Here is a 16841-nt window from a genome sequence, read left to right as displayed (position 1 = left end):
TAAATTTTTTTTCCTAAAAAGAAGATTTTTATAGGGACTTTTTTTTTTTAAGTCTCAAAGTTAAGATCCAAAAAGAGTTAAGAGAGCCTTAAGCAGAGGAGTAGAAAAAAAAAATCCAAATTTGAGCTTCTTAACTTTAAGAGGCCTTCAAACAAAATTATTTATGCTATGAATTATGAGTTATATATAGGCCGGGCGTGGTGGCTCACGCCTGTAATCCTAGCACTCTGGGAGGCCGAGGCGGGAGGATCGCTCGAGGTCAGGAGTTCAAGACCAGCCTGAGCAAGAGCGAGACCCCGTCTCTACTAAAAAATCGAAAGAAATGATCTGGACAGCTAAAAATATATAGAAAAAATTAGCCGGGCATGGTGGCGCATGCTTGTAGTCCCAGCTACTCGGGAGGCTGAGGCTGGAGGATCGCTTGAGCCCAGGAGTTTGAGGTTGCTGTGAGCTAGGCTGACGCCACGGCACTCTAGCCCAGGCAACAGAGTGAGACTCTGTCTCAAAAAAATAAATAAATAAATAATGAGTTATATATAGAAAAAGAAATGGAGAGTCTGGCATAGATTCTATATTCAGAATAAGAAATTTCAAGCAGCAAGACAAGGCATTCTGATGGTTGAGTCTCACTTTCTGAGCAAACAAGACTCTTTGCTTTAGTAGAATATGAATTGAAGTCACCCATTTTCCCACTCAAAGCAGGAATCTTGATTTTCAATTAAAATTTTAGAGAAGTTGGAACCACTTATAGAAATTGCCATGTAGATATTGACTTTATTCTTGAACCTGGAATAATTTAGTCCAGTGTTTTTCATACTTTTTAAAATAGCAGAATTGGTTTTCTAAGCCAAAATTTATATAGAAGACTAGAAGATAAAATTAATAACAGAAGAGTTGTCCTGGTTAGCTCAGGAAGGGCAGCAGGAATCTGGCTTTCCCTGAGGCACCTCTGGGAAACTCTTAAGTTACTATTGAGAAACATTGGTGTATTTAAATTGCATTTTAAGGAATTTGTTTTCTAGTTGATTGTTTTTGGACCTCTGTTCTCCGAATTTATGATAAAACACAATGGCAAAATCTGTAGGTAGAAATTTGTTTAAAATATATTAAGTAGCCTTGCTTAGCTACTCACATTTAATATTTTCTAGTCCAAGTTTCCTCTAGGTCCAAAAAAGGACCCGGCTAAGTGTAGAGTAATTGCTTAATAAATGTGAAATAGATGAATCATTGCAAGTGATAATCTAGTTTCTACTTCAGCACTTCTAGTGATGGAAAATTCATTATTTTACAAAATTTTGCTTTTAGACTATGATTGACAGAAAGTTAACATAGAAAAACTGAAATTACTTTTATTCGTTGTTACTTTTTGTTCTTAGTTTTGCTCTTGAGCTACTCGGGTAGCTCCTTCAGACTGTCAGATATTTAGTCCTTCAGTCCTTCAGTCCTTCAGACTGTCAGATATTTAGAGAATGCTGTTATTAATATTTGTTTCTTTCTTAATCCTACTCCTTGTCCTGCCTACTCTTCCCTATGCACACAGTCTTTTCCTTTCCCTACTAAACATCTGTTCTCTCAGCTATCATGATTTCTAGCTCTTTCAGCATCTTGATGACCTTACTGATACTTTTTAATTTATCAAGGTTAGTCTTAAAATAGGATATTCCAGCTGATGTCTAGTACCTACAATATTGGGTATTAGACCTAAATTTAGAGTATCTAAGACATTAGGTCTATCTAGTATATAACACCGGACTAGAACCTCTCTTAAATGGGTCTTCAAACTAGTGAAGCTCTATTTCTTTAAACATTATTTAGTAATGCGGATTCTTTAGTTATATGAATAGCCATTACTAGTTGTTAGATCTTAGACACTGGGATAACTTCTATAAACCTGCTTTTTCATCTGTAAAGTGCTAATAATAATAGTTCTTACTGCATAGTGTTGTTGTAAAGGTTGAAATAATGGGCCAGGCGCGGTGGCTCGCGCCTGTAATCATAGCACTCTGGGAGGCTGAGGCGGGTGGATCGTTTGAGCTCAGGAGTTCGAGACCAACCTGAGCAAGAGCAAGACCCCGTCTCTACTAAAAATAGAAAGAAATTATATGGACAACTAAAAATATATATAAAAAATTAGCCAGGCATGGTGGCGCATGCCTGTAATCCCAGCTACTCGGGAGGCTGCGGCAGGAGGATTGGTTGAGCCCAGGAGTTTGAGGTTGCTGTAAGCTAGGCTGACGCCACGGCACTCTAGCCTGGGCAACTGAGACTCTGTCTCAAAAAAAAAAAAAAAAAAAAAGGTTGAAATAATGTATGCAAAGTGTATCACAATTCCTGGCCCAATAGTAAGCATTCGAGAAACATTACTTACCATTATTAGTTTTTATTATAATTAATGAGTTATTAGAATTATAATGAGAAAACCCACCACTAGGCACAAAAACTGTACAGAATTTTTGCTCTACATGCTTAAAATGCAGAGAGTAATGCTGAACTTATAGGTTTAGATGTAGATTCTCTGATCATTAAGTATATCCAAGTATACAGAGCGCCTGTTCAGAGATTATGATGCATCACTTGCTATGTGCCACTGGACTTACAGAGCTCACGGTTGGAATAACCCATGTATGAACTCCCTCTGCCACATCGAGATGATCCTTACTGAAAAGAAACAAATTGTTCCTAAACCAGAAGAGGAGGTTGCACAGAAGAAAAAGATATCCCAGAAGAAACTGAACAAATAAAAACTTAAGGCACAAGAATAAATTCAGCATAAAATAAATGCAAATAAAAGTAGAAAAAGAAAACCGACTATGAGAAAATCTTTTCATCAATTTATTCATTCATTTGTCAAACAGTTATTAAATGCCTGCTATGTGCCAAATACTGTGGGTAGTAGGTGTTACTTTTCTCATCCATAAAAATAGAGACTAATAATAACAATACCATTATCATGCTATTGTTAAAGGATTAAATGAGTGCTTTTACATACCTTAGGTTGTATCATAAGTGTTCACTACAGGCCGGGCGCGGTGGCTCACGCCTGTAATCCTAGCACTCTGGGAGGCCGAGGCGGGTGGATCACTCGAGGTCAGGAGTTCGAGACCAGCCTGAGCAAGAGTGAGACCCCGTCTCTACTAAAAATAGAAAGAAATTATATGGACAATTAAAATATATATACAAAAAAAAAAAAAAATTAGCCGGGCATGGTGGCGCATGCCTGTAGTCCCAGCTACTCGGGAGGCTGAGGCAGGAGGATCGCTTAAGCCCAGGAGTTTGAGGTTGCTGTGAGCTAGACTGACGCCACGGCACTCACTCTAACCCGGGCAACAGAGTGAGACTCTGTCTCAAAAAAAAAAAAAAAAAAAAAAAAAAAAAAAAAGTGTTCACTACAGAATGTGAATTCCTGGCCTGGTGTGGTGGGTCACCCCTGTAATCCCAGCACTTTGGGAGGCCGAGGTGGGAGGACCACTTGAGCCCAGGAGTTCAAACCAGCCTGGGCAACACAGCAAGACGCTGTCCGTACAAAAAAAAAGAAAAACTAGCCAGGCATGATGGCACATACCTGTAGTCATGGGTACTCAGGAGGCTGAGGCAGGAGGATCTCTTGAAGCCAGGAGTTCAAGGCTGCAGTCAGCTATGATCGCACCACTGCACTCTAGCCTGAGCAACAGAGTAAGATCCTGTCTCTAAAAAAAATAATAATAGGCCGGGCGCGGTGGCTCACGCCTGTAATCCTAGCACTCTGGGAGGCCGAGGTGGGCGGATCGTTTGAGCTCAGGAGTTCGAGACCAGCCTGAGCAAGAGCGAGACCCCACCTCTACTAAAAATAGAAAGAAATTATATGGACAGCTAAAAATATATATAGAAAAAATTAGCCGGGCATGGTGGTGCATGCCTGTAGTCCCAGCTACTCGGGAGGCTGAGACAGGAGGATCGCTTGAGCTCAGGAGTTTGAGGTTGCTGTGAGCTAGGCTGACGCCACGGCACTCACTCTAGCCTGGGTAACAGAGTGAGACTCTGTCTCAAAAAAAAAAAAAAATAATAATAATAATAATAATAAATTATAAAAAATAATAAAAATAGAATACAAGTTCCCAAAGAATGAGGCATTATATTATATTCGTCTTGTTATTTCCTAGTACTATAGCAAAGTGATTGTTCTATAGTGTTTTATAACCATATTAAATCATCACACTTTGTGAAAATCTTTTTTAAACTCTAAAGAGATATATAAATATAAAATCATTTATTCCATAGTCATAGAAATAGATAATGTGGTGGTTTTCAGACTCTGTTCCTTAGAGCCTAGGGTTCCAGAGGTGTCTCAGGGACTACCCCCACAGTTCATGAGGTACACAAGGGAGAGGCAGAGATTCCAGAGCCTCCCCAGCACAATTCAACTAGAACAACCCCACTTTATTTCACTTGTTTTGCTATAAAAAATATTTGAAAAGTATTGTGTGTTCTGTGTTCTTCTAAGCCATCCTAAGTTTATCCTGTGATGATTTTTGTTATCTGTTGTCCTTTGTGATACAGATTTTTCCCTTTTCCATTTGACAGACAGATGTGCTGGTTGTGAGCTGTGATCTGATAACAGATGTTGCTTTACATGAGGTTGTGGACCTGTTCAGAGCTTATGATGCATCACTTGCTATGTTAATGAGAAAAGGCCAAGATAGCTTAGAACCAGTTCCCGGTCAAAAGGGGAAAAAAAAAGCAGGTAAGGAAGCTTGGAGTTTGATTTATTTGTTTGTTGGGTTTTCATAATTGTTATTGTCATTCATGCTTTCATGTAAGAAACATTTATTGAGAACCTACTATGTACCTCAGATACTATGCTAGGAGTTGATGACATAAAGTCAAATAAGACACAGACAGTCCCTAACTTAAAAATGTTTATAGTTATTGATTAGATTCTGTAATGTCCTTTTGTATGCAAAGAAGAGCATTTGGAACTATTTGCATTGTATTTAAGGTTCAAATAATTGAATGCATATATCTAAGAAACAAAAAAAAAATCTGGCCGGGCGCGGTGGCTCACGCCTGTAATCCTAGCACTCTGGGAGGCCGAGGTGGGCGGATCGTTTGAGCTCAGGAGTTCGAGACCAGCCTGAGCAAGAGCGAGACCCCATCTCTACTAAAAATAGAAAGAAATTATATGGACAGCTAAAAATATATATAGAAAAAATTAGCCAGGCATGGTGGCGCATGCCTGTAGTCCCAGCTACTCAGGAGGCTGAGACAGGAGGATCGCTTGAGTTCAGGAGTTTGAGGTTGCTGTGAGCTAGGCTGACGCCACGGCACTCACTCTAGCCTGGGCAACAGAGTGAGACTCTGTCTCAAAAAAAAAAAAAAAAAAAATCTAATTTAAAATCAATTTCTTTAAATATTTAAACTTTAATTACAAACTTTATTAAATACCTTTAAGCAATTAAAATTATTATTACCAATTTAGCATGGTTGATTCTTTTGGATACTTCAGTTATTAATCATGTTTATCTTCCTAGGATTATAACATACTTATTTTGATATTCTCTGAGGATTCTAGTAGTACTTTTATGGGTTTTTTTTATTTAGTTTTTCTTGTAATGATGTATTTTTTTCTCCGAAGTATTTCCCTGGAGTGATGTGTCCTCTAGGTTTTGCTTAGCCGGAATTATACAACCTATTATCTTGCCATTATTATATGTTGGCATAGTCTTTTATAATTATTAGCAGCTATATAAGGTTTATTAATATCTTACCATTATTAATAGAACCACTTAGAGCTTTCATTCTTAGGATTTTAATAATCTAGTTTGTATTTTTAGCTGTCCTTTTTAGGACATTTGGTTAAATCATAATTCTCAATTATAGCACTGAAATTTATTTCTAGTTGCTTTTTGTGATCATATGATCACGGGTGAAGATTAATTGCTGGACACTTTTTCTATGTTATTATGTAATGATACTCAGACTAGTCAGTCCCTTTGTTCTTGATATAATTTCTGCTTTTGCAAGGTTTGGTTTGCTTACAATTCCATGTATTCATCCTTTTCTACCTATACAGATAGAAACAAATATATATCCAGACTTTATAAACATATATATTTTATAATAAATTTTATTTCTTTTATTCATACTCCTCTGTGAAAATCAACTTAAAAATAAAATATCCTATTGTAGTTATGCTTCTTGATATTAGAACTTTTAAATATATTTTCAATTTACTTTTATCTCCTAAGTATCATTATAAATGCATAGCTTTTCACAATCCTTTTTATTGTAAATTAACAATTTATAATTGTATAAATTTATGTGGTACAAAGTGATGCTATAATTTATGAATATAAAGGAATAATTAAATAAAATAAGTTAACATGTCCATCACCTCAAATACTTAACATTTTTGTGGTAAGAACATTTGAAATTTACTCTCTTAGCAATTTGAAAATGTACAATACTCTATTATTAACTATTAATGTATTCACAACACAATTCTATTTTAAATTAACTGTGGCTACTACCTATCTACCCATCCATTTAAAAATGTTTTGATGCTTAAATTGTCCCAGTTTGGGCAATGGAAATTCCTTTAAGCTGGATCCTTTATCATCTTTGAAAAAGTATGATATATAGTTGCAACTTTTTATAACTGGAGTGTGAGTATGGGGGCTAAGGAAGCAGATGGGACTGGAGAAGATACAGGGATCAGACCAAAGAGTTTGAATTTTACCCCCAGAACAGTGGGGATTTGTTGAAATATTTTAAACAAGGCAATGTCATAATCAGTCTCATGTTTTAGGAAGATTTTTCTTTTCTTTTTTTTTTTTTTTTAAGAGATGGTGGGATCTCACTCTGTTGCCCAGGCTGGAGTGCTGTGTCTTGTTTATAGCTCACTATAACATCCAGCTCCTGGGCTCAAGCAATCCTCCTGCCTTAGCCTCCCAAGTGGCTGAAACTGTAGGCATGCGCCACCACACCCAGCTAATTTTTAAATTTTTTGTAGAGATTGGGTCTTGCTGTGTTGCCCAGTCTTGAACTCCTGGCCTCAAGCAATCCTCCCACATTGGCCTTTCAAAGTGTTGAGATTATAGGCATGAGCCACTGTGCCCAGCTGGGTTTTCATTCTTTGTAACAGAAAAGTTTGAACTCTAATATACCATCTATATTTTGTTACATTTGAAGGCTAAGATTCACCTAAATAACTGAGTTTTAAATTCCTCCCATAGAATGCTATGCATTTCAATGATAAGCATTTTTTAAAAGAATTCTCAATTTCTCAGATTGTATATTTGGCCTGCCTCTTGGCTGCTGTTCTATGTCAGAACAGTCAAGAGTCCACTGTTCAAGTGAAGTCAGCTTGTGAAAAATTACGACAAATTTAACAGTTTAAAACAACATCATGGATCAGGAATCCAGGCATAACTTAGCCAGGTCCTCTGATTCAGAGTCTTTCCCAAGGCTGCAAGCAAGATATCAGCTAGAGTTGGAGTATCATCTGAAGGCTCAGCTGGGAAAGGATTTGCTTCCAGGCTCACTTTGTTATTGGCAGAATTTCATTTCCCTAAGGCCTGTTGGACTGAGAGCCTTGGTTTCTAGCTAGCTATTGGCCAGAAGCTACCCTCTTTCTTTATCACTTGGGCCTCTCCAACATGGCAACTTGCTGCATCAAAGCCAGTAAGGAAGAGAATGTTCTAGAAAGACAAATCAAAATCTTATGTAATGTAATCATGGAAGTAACATTTCATTACCTATATCATGTACTTTTTTTTTTTTTTTTTTGAGACAGAGTCTCACTCTGTCGCCCCATGTAGAGTGCCATGGCATCATCATAGCTCACTGTAACGTCAAACTCCTGAGCTCAAGCGATCCTCCTGCCTCAGCCTCCTCAGTAGCTGGGACTACAGACATGCGCCATGATGCCCAGCTAATTTTTCTATTTTTAGTAGAGATGGGCCTCACTCTTGCCCTGGCTGGTCTAGAACTCCTAAGCTCAAGCAGTCCTACCCTCTTGGCCTCCCAGAGTGTTAGGATTACAGGCATGAGCCCCCGTGCCTGGCCTACAATGTTCTTTTGGTTAGAAGCAAGTCACTAGTCTGGCCCATACTCAAGGAGAGGGGGTACACAAGGGTGTAAATACCAGGAGGCAACTGTCATTCTTATCTTATTCTCCCTACCACAACTGGGCTCACTAATGGGTCTTGGGCCTCAGCTATGACAACTGGGTTTTTCTTTCCATCTAGTTTCTTATCATCCAGGTTAGCCCAGGCTTGTTCACAGGATAGCAGCCCCAGGTTCTAAGAGAGTGAGAACAGCAGCTACAATGTTTCTTGAGGCCTAAACTCAGAACATGCACTGTGTCACTTCAGCTGTACTCTTGTTAGTCAAAGCTAGTTACTGGGCCAGCCTAGATAACAAAAGTTAGGAAACTAATTTTACCTCTGGATGGGAGGAGCTAAAACAAGTTTGTGACTCTTTTTAATCAACTATACATACTGTTTTAATTTGCTCATATTTTGTTTAAGATCTTTAAATTTGCGTAATGAGTAAATATGCCCATAATTTTCCTTTTTCGTAATATCTTTGGTTTTGGCATCAGGGTCATTCTGGCCTCATAAAATGAGTTGCAATTCCCAACTTCAAACCTAGCACCTGCCACAGGGTAGGTACACAAATATATTTATCGGTTCAATGAATGAATGAATGGATAAGTAAATGACTATAGAGGATACAGAAGGGTCAGTAAGAGAAGTAATAATCAAATAGTGTGAATTGTTGAATATGACAGAATTTTTTAAAATGGAAGTTCATAGTGTTATCTTCTTTCTTAACCTTATTTGTATAGTCTTTCTTAGGATAGACATTCTAAGATATCTGCTTTGTTCCCAAAGTGAAATTCACTTAGCTAAATCAGAACAGAAAGAAACCTTTCCAAGTTTCTATAATTTATATCATATTCTGAGGTCCCAGTACCTGTGGTAGCTACAAAGAAGCAATGTAAGGCCAAGGGCCTGAGAGGGAGAAAAATGTGCTAAAGTGCAACATTTCTTGAAAAATTGGCTGACTGGAAATTTTTACTCCCAGGACATTAGTGATTCAAGGTTTTTGTGAGCCTAAGGCCTTGGGTAGGGTAAGCACTCCAGATTGTATCCAAAAATAACATCTCTGTGTTTCTTTTTTAAATGGTTGGCTCATAATCAGATCTTTACAGACTTTGTTAACATTCTCAAGTTTCCTTGTAATGGATGAATTGATATATATATGTCAAAGCTGCTATGGGGCGTTTGAAATTCTCTGCAAAATTTAACTTTGAATTGACAGTATTTGACAGTATATTTGCCTGTTTTTGAATTTCACTAAACTTGGTTACTTAAAAAAAAACCAACATAGTACTTTTTATGATCATTTCTTTCTAGTCATCTTTAAACACTGCGTATGGTAAGAGGACTAGAGACCATCTGATTGATGGTCTTGAATGCTTTCAAGTGCCTGAGCTAAACATACTATGCAATTGGGCGATACGTTTGGTTATAGGTATATAGGCAGCTACAGCCAACAGTGAAGCATATTCAGTTGTATAGTAGCCATTGTCTGTGAATAAGAGGCAGACAAATTCATCTGTACAAATATCATTTTCCCTAGAGCTAAACCTTCAGTTTCTCCTTTGTAAAGAGGTATTAAGGCATTGCTTTATTTGATTGTTGTGAGGATCAAATGAGAGCAGCATGTATTTTAATTTTTTTAACTTAAATATTTTATTTAATGTTTTAGTTACTAACACTATTATAAATGCTTTGCAAATATTAACTCATTTGGTCTTCATGACAAACCTGTGAGGTAGACACTAATATTACCCCCACTTTACAGAGGGAACTGAGCAACAGAGAGGTTAAGTAACTTGCTCAGACATAAACTAGTAATTGGCTGAGCTAGGATTCACACCCAGGTGGTCTGGCTTTAGAAACTCTATGCTTAATCATTATGCTATGCTATCTTGACATGAAAACATTTTTGTAAGCTATAGATACTGTACAGATATTAGTAGAACATATTATAATATTAGGTCATTAAATATAAAATGTCTGATTTCAAATAAAAAAAGAAGCAGTGCAATTAATCAAAGTGTGTGCCTAAACTATCAACATAGTTTTGCCATTTTAACAGTAGCTAGCTTATGCCAGCAGCAAAGAAGCCTGGAGAGTAAGTGCCCATGAAATCATGAAAGGTATTTTCCATAGCTTTTTTTTTTTTTTTTTTTTTTTGAGACAGAGTCTCACTCTGTTGCCCAGGCTAGAGTGAGTGCCGTGGCGTCAGCCTAGCTCACAGCAACCTCAAACTCCCGAGCTCAAGCGATCCTCCTGTCTCAGCCTCCCGAGTAGCTGGGACTACAGGCATGCGCCACCATGCCCGGCTAATTTTTTCTATATGTATTTTTAGCTGTCCATATAATTTCTTTCTATTTTTGGTAGAGGTGGGGTCTCGCTCTTGCTCAGGCTGGTCTCGAACTCCTGAGCTCAAACGATCCGCCCACCTCGGCCTCCCAGAGTGCTAGGATTACAGGCGTGAGCCACCGCGCCCGGCCCATCCATAGCTTTTTGAGAATTGAATATTTTTCCTTGCAAGAAGTGATCCAAAGTCTGGAAGAAGTGATATTCAGTTGGTGCAAGACCTGAAGAATATGGTGGATGACAGAGAGATTCCAAGTCAAGCTTCTATAGTTTGAGCAGCATTGTTTTTTGCAACATATGGTCTTGCAAGAGGATTGCCCTGTCTCTGTTGACCAATCTTGGCTGCTTAATCGCAAGGATCCTCATCATTTCATTCAGTTGGTTGCAGTAGACATCCGTTGTAATTGATTGACCAGGTTTCATGAAACTGTAGTGGATAATACCAGTGCTGGACCACCAAACAGACACCATCAGCTTTTTTTGATGTGTATTTGGTTTGAGACTGTGTTTCAGCACTTCATCCTTATCCGACCATTGTGTGGAACGGTTGTGATTGTCCAAAAGAATCCATTTTTCATCACACATAACTATGTGGTGTAGAAATGGTTCATCTTTATGTCATGACAGCAAAGAAAGGCAAGCTTCAAGATGATTTCTCTTCTGATGCTCGTTTAATTCATGCGGTACCCATCTATCCAGCTTCTTTACCTTGCCCATTTGTTTCAAGTGGTCCAATATTGTTGAAATAGTAACGTCAAACCTTGCTGCTAATTCACGCATAGGTTGAGATGGATTCATTTCCACTATAGCTTTCATCTTATCATTACCCACCTTGGTCTCAGGTCACCCACGTGGCTCATTTTCAAGATTAAAATCACCAGAATGGGACTTCTCAAACCATTGATGTACTGTGCATTCATTAGCCACATCCTTCCCAAGCACTTTGTTGATACTTCAAGCTGTCTGTGCAGCACTGGTTCCATGATGGAACTCATATTCAAAAACAACATGAATTTTTGACTTATCCATGATTTCACTAAAATTGCTCCAAAAAAAAATTGAAAGATAATCACAAGCCAAAACATGCATTTGAAAGAATCAGGATGTATGTACCTTCACAATAAAAAAAATAAATAAGAAGTGTCCAAGTGAAATGTCAAAGATATCATTTGTCAAACTTAGTACTTAAGGGAAACGGACATTTCATACTTAATAACCTAATATTAAGTGTACACACTATGCCAGATGTTATAGGAGATACAAGTGAATCGTAAATTTGCCTTTGAAGATTTTATAATCTGGTTGCGGGGAGAAGCATGACACAGAAAATGCAATAATACGGCAGCCTGTAAGATCATTGTCTACCAGAGAATTCACCACACCTAGCAATGTATACACTTTTTTTTTTTTTTTTGAGACAGCGTCTTGCTCTGTTGCCCATGCTGGAGTGCAATGGCATGATCACAGCTCACTGCAGCCTCAAACTCCTGGGCTCAAATGATGCTCCTGCCTCAGCCTCCTGAATAGCTGAGACTACAGGCGCACACCACCACACCCAGCTAAATTTTCTTTTAGTTTTTTAAAATTTTTTGTAGAGGTGGGGTCTTGCTATGTTGCCCAGGCTGGCCTCAAGCGATCCTCATACCTTGGCCTCCCAAAGCACTAGGATTACAGGTGTGAGCCACCACACCCAGCCTATTTTTTTTTTTTTTGATGTCCCATACATAGCATAAAGTCTATTGCATAGTAGACATGTAACTAATGTTAGTTGAATGTGGGTGACCTTAAATAATAATATTCTCATTTTCACAGTAAGCAGAGCCAGGTTATTATTTACACAAAGAGAATTCCTCATTTTATTTTCTGTGCCGTGTGGTAGGTTTACTTGGGTAACCAGTATCTTTAAATTTTTTATTTTTGAAACAATTTTGCATTTACAGAATGGTTATAAGAATAGTACAAAGAACTTCTATATCCTTTACCCAGATTCCCCAAATGTTAACATTTACTCTGTCATTCTCTCTTTCCTTACAATATTTTCAATATATATAACATGCACAATTTAAGATATATAAAATTATTATTTTTCTGAGCTATTTGAAAATAAGCTGCAGGTATGATTCCCGTTTGCCTTCAAACATGTCAGCATGTATTTCCTCCCTGCCCCCAAAAAGGATGGTCTCTTAAAATAGGAAATTGGTACAATACTTTAATCTGCAGACCTTACTCAAACTTCACCAATTAACCTAATAATATCCTTTAGAGCAACACAAAAAAATTTTAACTGCCCATGTTTTAAACATGATATGTGCTACATAACACTCATCATGGCTCTTCTCTCATCTCAATCCTGTACTTGGTTCCAAGAGCAATGTGAGCAGGTGCCCTGTCCCTTGACTTAGTCATGCAGGCAGGGCAAATGGCTTTATTTGATTTTCTTTCTTTTGTATGATTCAGTGGAACAGCGTGACTTCATTGGAGTGGACAGCACAGGAAAGAGGCTGCTCTTCATGGCTAATGAAGCGGACTTGGATGAAGAGCTGGTCATTAAGGGATCTATCCTACAGAAGTAAGCCCTAGGGTTTTTCTTCTGGCATTTCTCCTTGTCTTAAAACAAAATAAAACCACCCAGTGGGTGGGAAAGAGGGAATGAAGACTAGTTTATACTGTGTGAAATTGACAAAAGTATGTGAATATTTTTCCCATGAGACAGGAAGAAGGCTTTTCTTCACTACATAAGCTTATGTTTCCCTGTCTTTTCTTGCCAAGGTAAAACCAAATCCTGCATAGGAGTGGGGCAAAGCAGCTGTGGGGAGAATAGGACTGTCTTTCTGACAGTGTTACAGAACTTCCTTTTTAAAAAAAAAAATTGTGGTTAAAAAAAAAAAACATAAAATTTACCATCTTAACCATTTGAAACATTTTATTTGTATAAATTTAAGGGTACAAGTGCAGTTTTGTTATATGAATATATTGTTTATTGGTAAAGTCTGGGCTTTTAGAGTAACCATCACCCACATAATGTACATTGTATCCATTAAGTAATTTCCCAGCCCTCACCCCCTCCCACCCTTCCAAGTCTCTGGTGTCAGAGATTATTCCACATTCTATGTCTGTGTGTACACATTATTTAGCTTTCACTCATAAGTGAGAACATGTGATGTTTGACTGAGTTGTTTCACTTACATCTTAACTTTTTTTAAATGAACAGTTCAGTAGTGTTAAATATATTGACATTGTAGTGAAACAGATCTTCAGAACTTTTTCATCTTGCAAATCTGACACTCTGTACCCATTAAACATTCCCTTTTCCCCCTCTCCACAGTCGCCTGCTAACTAATCACCATTCTACTTCCTGTTTCAATACATCTGACTACTTTAGATATCTCATGTAAGTGCAATCATACAGTATTTATCTTTTTGTGAGTGGCTTATTTCACTTAGCATAGTATCCTCAAGGTTTATCCATATAGCATATGACAGGATTACCTTTTTTTTTTAAGGCTGAATAATATTCAGTTATATGTACATACCACATTTTATTCATCTATTGACAGACATTTGGGTTGCTTCCACCTCTTGGCTATTGTGAATAGTGCTGCAGTGCACATGGGTATGCGGATATCTCTTCGAGACCTTACTTATATCTCTTTTGGATATATACCCAGAAGTGGGATTGCTGGTTCAAATGGTACTTCTGTGTTTAATTTTTCAAGGTACCTCCATACTGTTTTCCATAGCAGTTTGCACCCATTTTATAATCCCAGCAACAGTGTACAAGGGTTCCAGGTTTCTCTACACCAGCACTTACATGGTAGCTAGCCTCAGATACAGGAGAATAAGAGAGAAGAATTTGTCTGTATTATATCAGAACAAATAAAACATCGAGCACAACCATGATTCAAGCATAAAAAAGACCAAAAGAATCAACGTGTCAACTGTACAAACATGCTACAGCAAACAAAATGAAAGCAAGAAAAATGCCCTATAAAAGACAAAGAACCTATCCTGGAAAAAATGGAACTCAAGAAATTGAAGTCATTTCCTTAAAACTATGTAACTCTACAACTATAAAACAACTCACTAAAACATGAATTTAATAAATAAGAGTTCAGTAATGAGAAGCTAAAACAACACAAATAGATAAAAGAAGATATCATAGAACTAAAAAAATTTGAGGACCAAATAATTACAGAATTAATTAATAAATTTAAAAGTAGCAAAGAACAGAATAGGTACCACTGAAAATCAAATTATTGACATAGAGGAATGGTTTGTGATATTCAGTGATTTAGATGGAAAAAAATGGTTAAGGAAATTAGAATCTTGCAAGATGTCTGTAATGAATGGCAAAAAAAGAGAGAAAAAAAGGAAATTGGAATCTAATAGAAATGAAAGACAAAGATGATTCAATATAACCAATGTCTCTGAGATAGAAAACATTCCTAATATGGAGTTCCAGAAAAAAAGAACAGAGAAATGAAGGGGAAAGAAATCATCAGTGAAATGATTAAAAAAAAAAAAATTCTCAGAATGAAAGGAGCTGGATTTCTAGACTGAAAGGAAACTGAGTACCCAGCATAGTGGATGAAAAGAAACATACCAAGGTTGTCATTGTGAAATTTTATAACTCTGATGACAAAGAGATCTTACAGGCTCTCAGAATAGAGGAGGAATATCTTATACAAAGGAATTAAAATAGCTTTGAACTTCTTAATAGCAACACTGGAAACTATAAACAAAAGCCTTTAAAATTCTTAAATCTATATCTAGTCAAACTATCAATCAAGTATGAGCGTAGAATGAGACATTTGCTTTCCATACATCTGTTTTCAGAAAGCTACTACAGGATGTATAACACCAAAACCCTGACATAAACTTGAAAGACATAGGACATAGGGAAAAGGTCATCCAATTAAGAGATAAAATGAATCCCCAGAAAGATGATAAAGGGAGATCCAAGGATAACACGTGTTCACCCAGTATAGATGACAACCAGAGAGATTGGAATGGGTCAGAAAGCTTTTATCAAGGTGATCATATTTCTTCTGATGAACATGACAATACTTGATGTGTCTCAACATTCTGAAGGGATGGGACTTACGGCACTTGGTGGTTAGTTTGGAGTTGAATTATTGATAAGCACCTAGAAAACTAAAAAATAATAAGACTGTTAATGCCAAGACAAACAACAAAAATGTGCAGGGAAAAAAATTATCAGCCACTGAATGGTTCAGCTGTAACTAATATTTATATATGCATAATGACGCAACGACTGACTCTATCTAGCCAAAATTATGATATAATTACATTGGAATGATAGGGGGAGGTTAGTGTGTTGGAGGCATGAGGGAAGAAAAGACAGGTAAATCTTCCTCTTCCATAGTTAATAGCCAATACCTAGAGCTGAAGTCATACTAACTTAAGCATTGATTATTGAGCTAACCAAAATAACAATTATATTGGGAAGGTAGAACGTATAGGAAGTGTGGGTACATAAAGTGAGAGCAGGATTGGTAATGAAAGAAATTAAATCCTGTGTTCCACAGTGGGAAATCAGATAATTCCTGAAATGGAAAACCCAAGAAATATCAATATAAGAGATAGATATAAATACTAAATGGATCTGCATAGTTGAAAGTGGGTCTGTTTAGGGAACAGAAAATGGGTAGGAAAGGGAATAGATGACTGAATTTTTTTCATCATAAGTCTTGAGAAACTATCTGCCTCTGTATGTGCATATATAACTTCAATTTTAATTTTTAAAAATAAAAAGATATAATAAAATTGCCTGAACCAAGTAAAATCACAGATTTTAAGAATATAGTGTGTTCCAAGAAAATTTGCCCAATATAGCCTAATAAACATATTCAGTTTCATGAATAAAGAAAGAATTCTTTATCCAGAGGCAAAAAGCAAATCATTTACATGGAAGGAAAAATTAGGCTTACCTCTGAGTTATTCCCAACATTCAATACCAGAGGAAAAATGTCTATGGAGTTCTCAAGTAAAGAAAGTGGAATTCAAGAATATTATAAACGATGAAGATCTCATTCAAATATAAAAGCAACAGGAAGACAGTCTGAAACATGAAAGGACTTAAGAATATGGCACCTCTGAGGCCTTGACAGTGAAGGCAGCCAAGAATTGAATCAGTAAAAAATTCAGGCGGAGTATGGTGGCTCATACCTGTGATCCCAGTGCTTTGGGAGGCTGAGGTTGGAGGATCACTTGAGGCCAGGAGTTTGAGACCAGCCTGAGCAACATAGTGAGACCATTATCTCTACAAAAAAAAATAGAAATTAGTTAGGCGTGGTGGCAGGTGCCTGTAGTCCCAGCTACTCGGGAGGCTGAGGCTAGAGGATCGCTTGAGCCCAGGAGTTTGAGGTTACAGTAAGCTATGATTAGGCC

The 16841-nt window shown here is 37.3% G+C and overlaps 1 protein-coding gene across 1 annotated transcript in view; it reads left to right on the top strand.

Moving 5' to 3' along the window:
* EIF2B3 (eukaryotic translation initiation factor 2B subunit gamma) overlaps nt 1-16841 on the top strand; it is a 101064-nt gene that overhangs the window by 30045 nt on the left and 54178 nt on the right. Inside the window, exons 4-5 of the mRNA XM_069479866.1 lie at nt 4561-4720; nt 12888-12999. Coding sequence (XP_069335967.1) covers nt 4561-4720; nt 12888-12999 — 272 coding nt within the window. The remainder of the gene's footprint in view (nt 1-4560; nt 4721-12887; nt 13000-16841) is intronic.

Source organism: Eulemur rufifrons, chromosome 8 (assembly GCF_041146395.1).
Source record: "Eulemur rufifrons isolate Redbay chromosome 8, OSU_ERuf_1, whole genome shotgun sequence".
NCBI lineage: Eukaryota > Metazoa > Chordata > Mammalia > Primates > Lemuridae > Eulemur > Eulemur rufifrons.
Note: the sequence above shows the minus strand (reverse complement) of the source record. Positions and strands in the feature narration are given on the sequence as shown.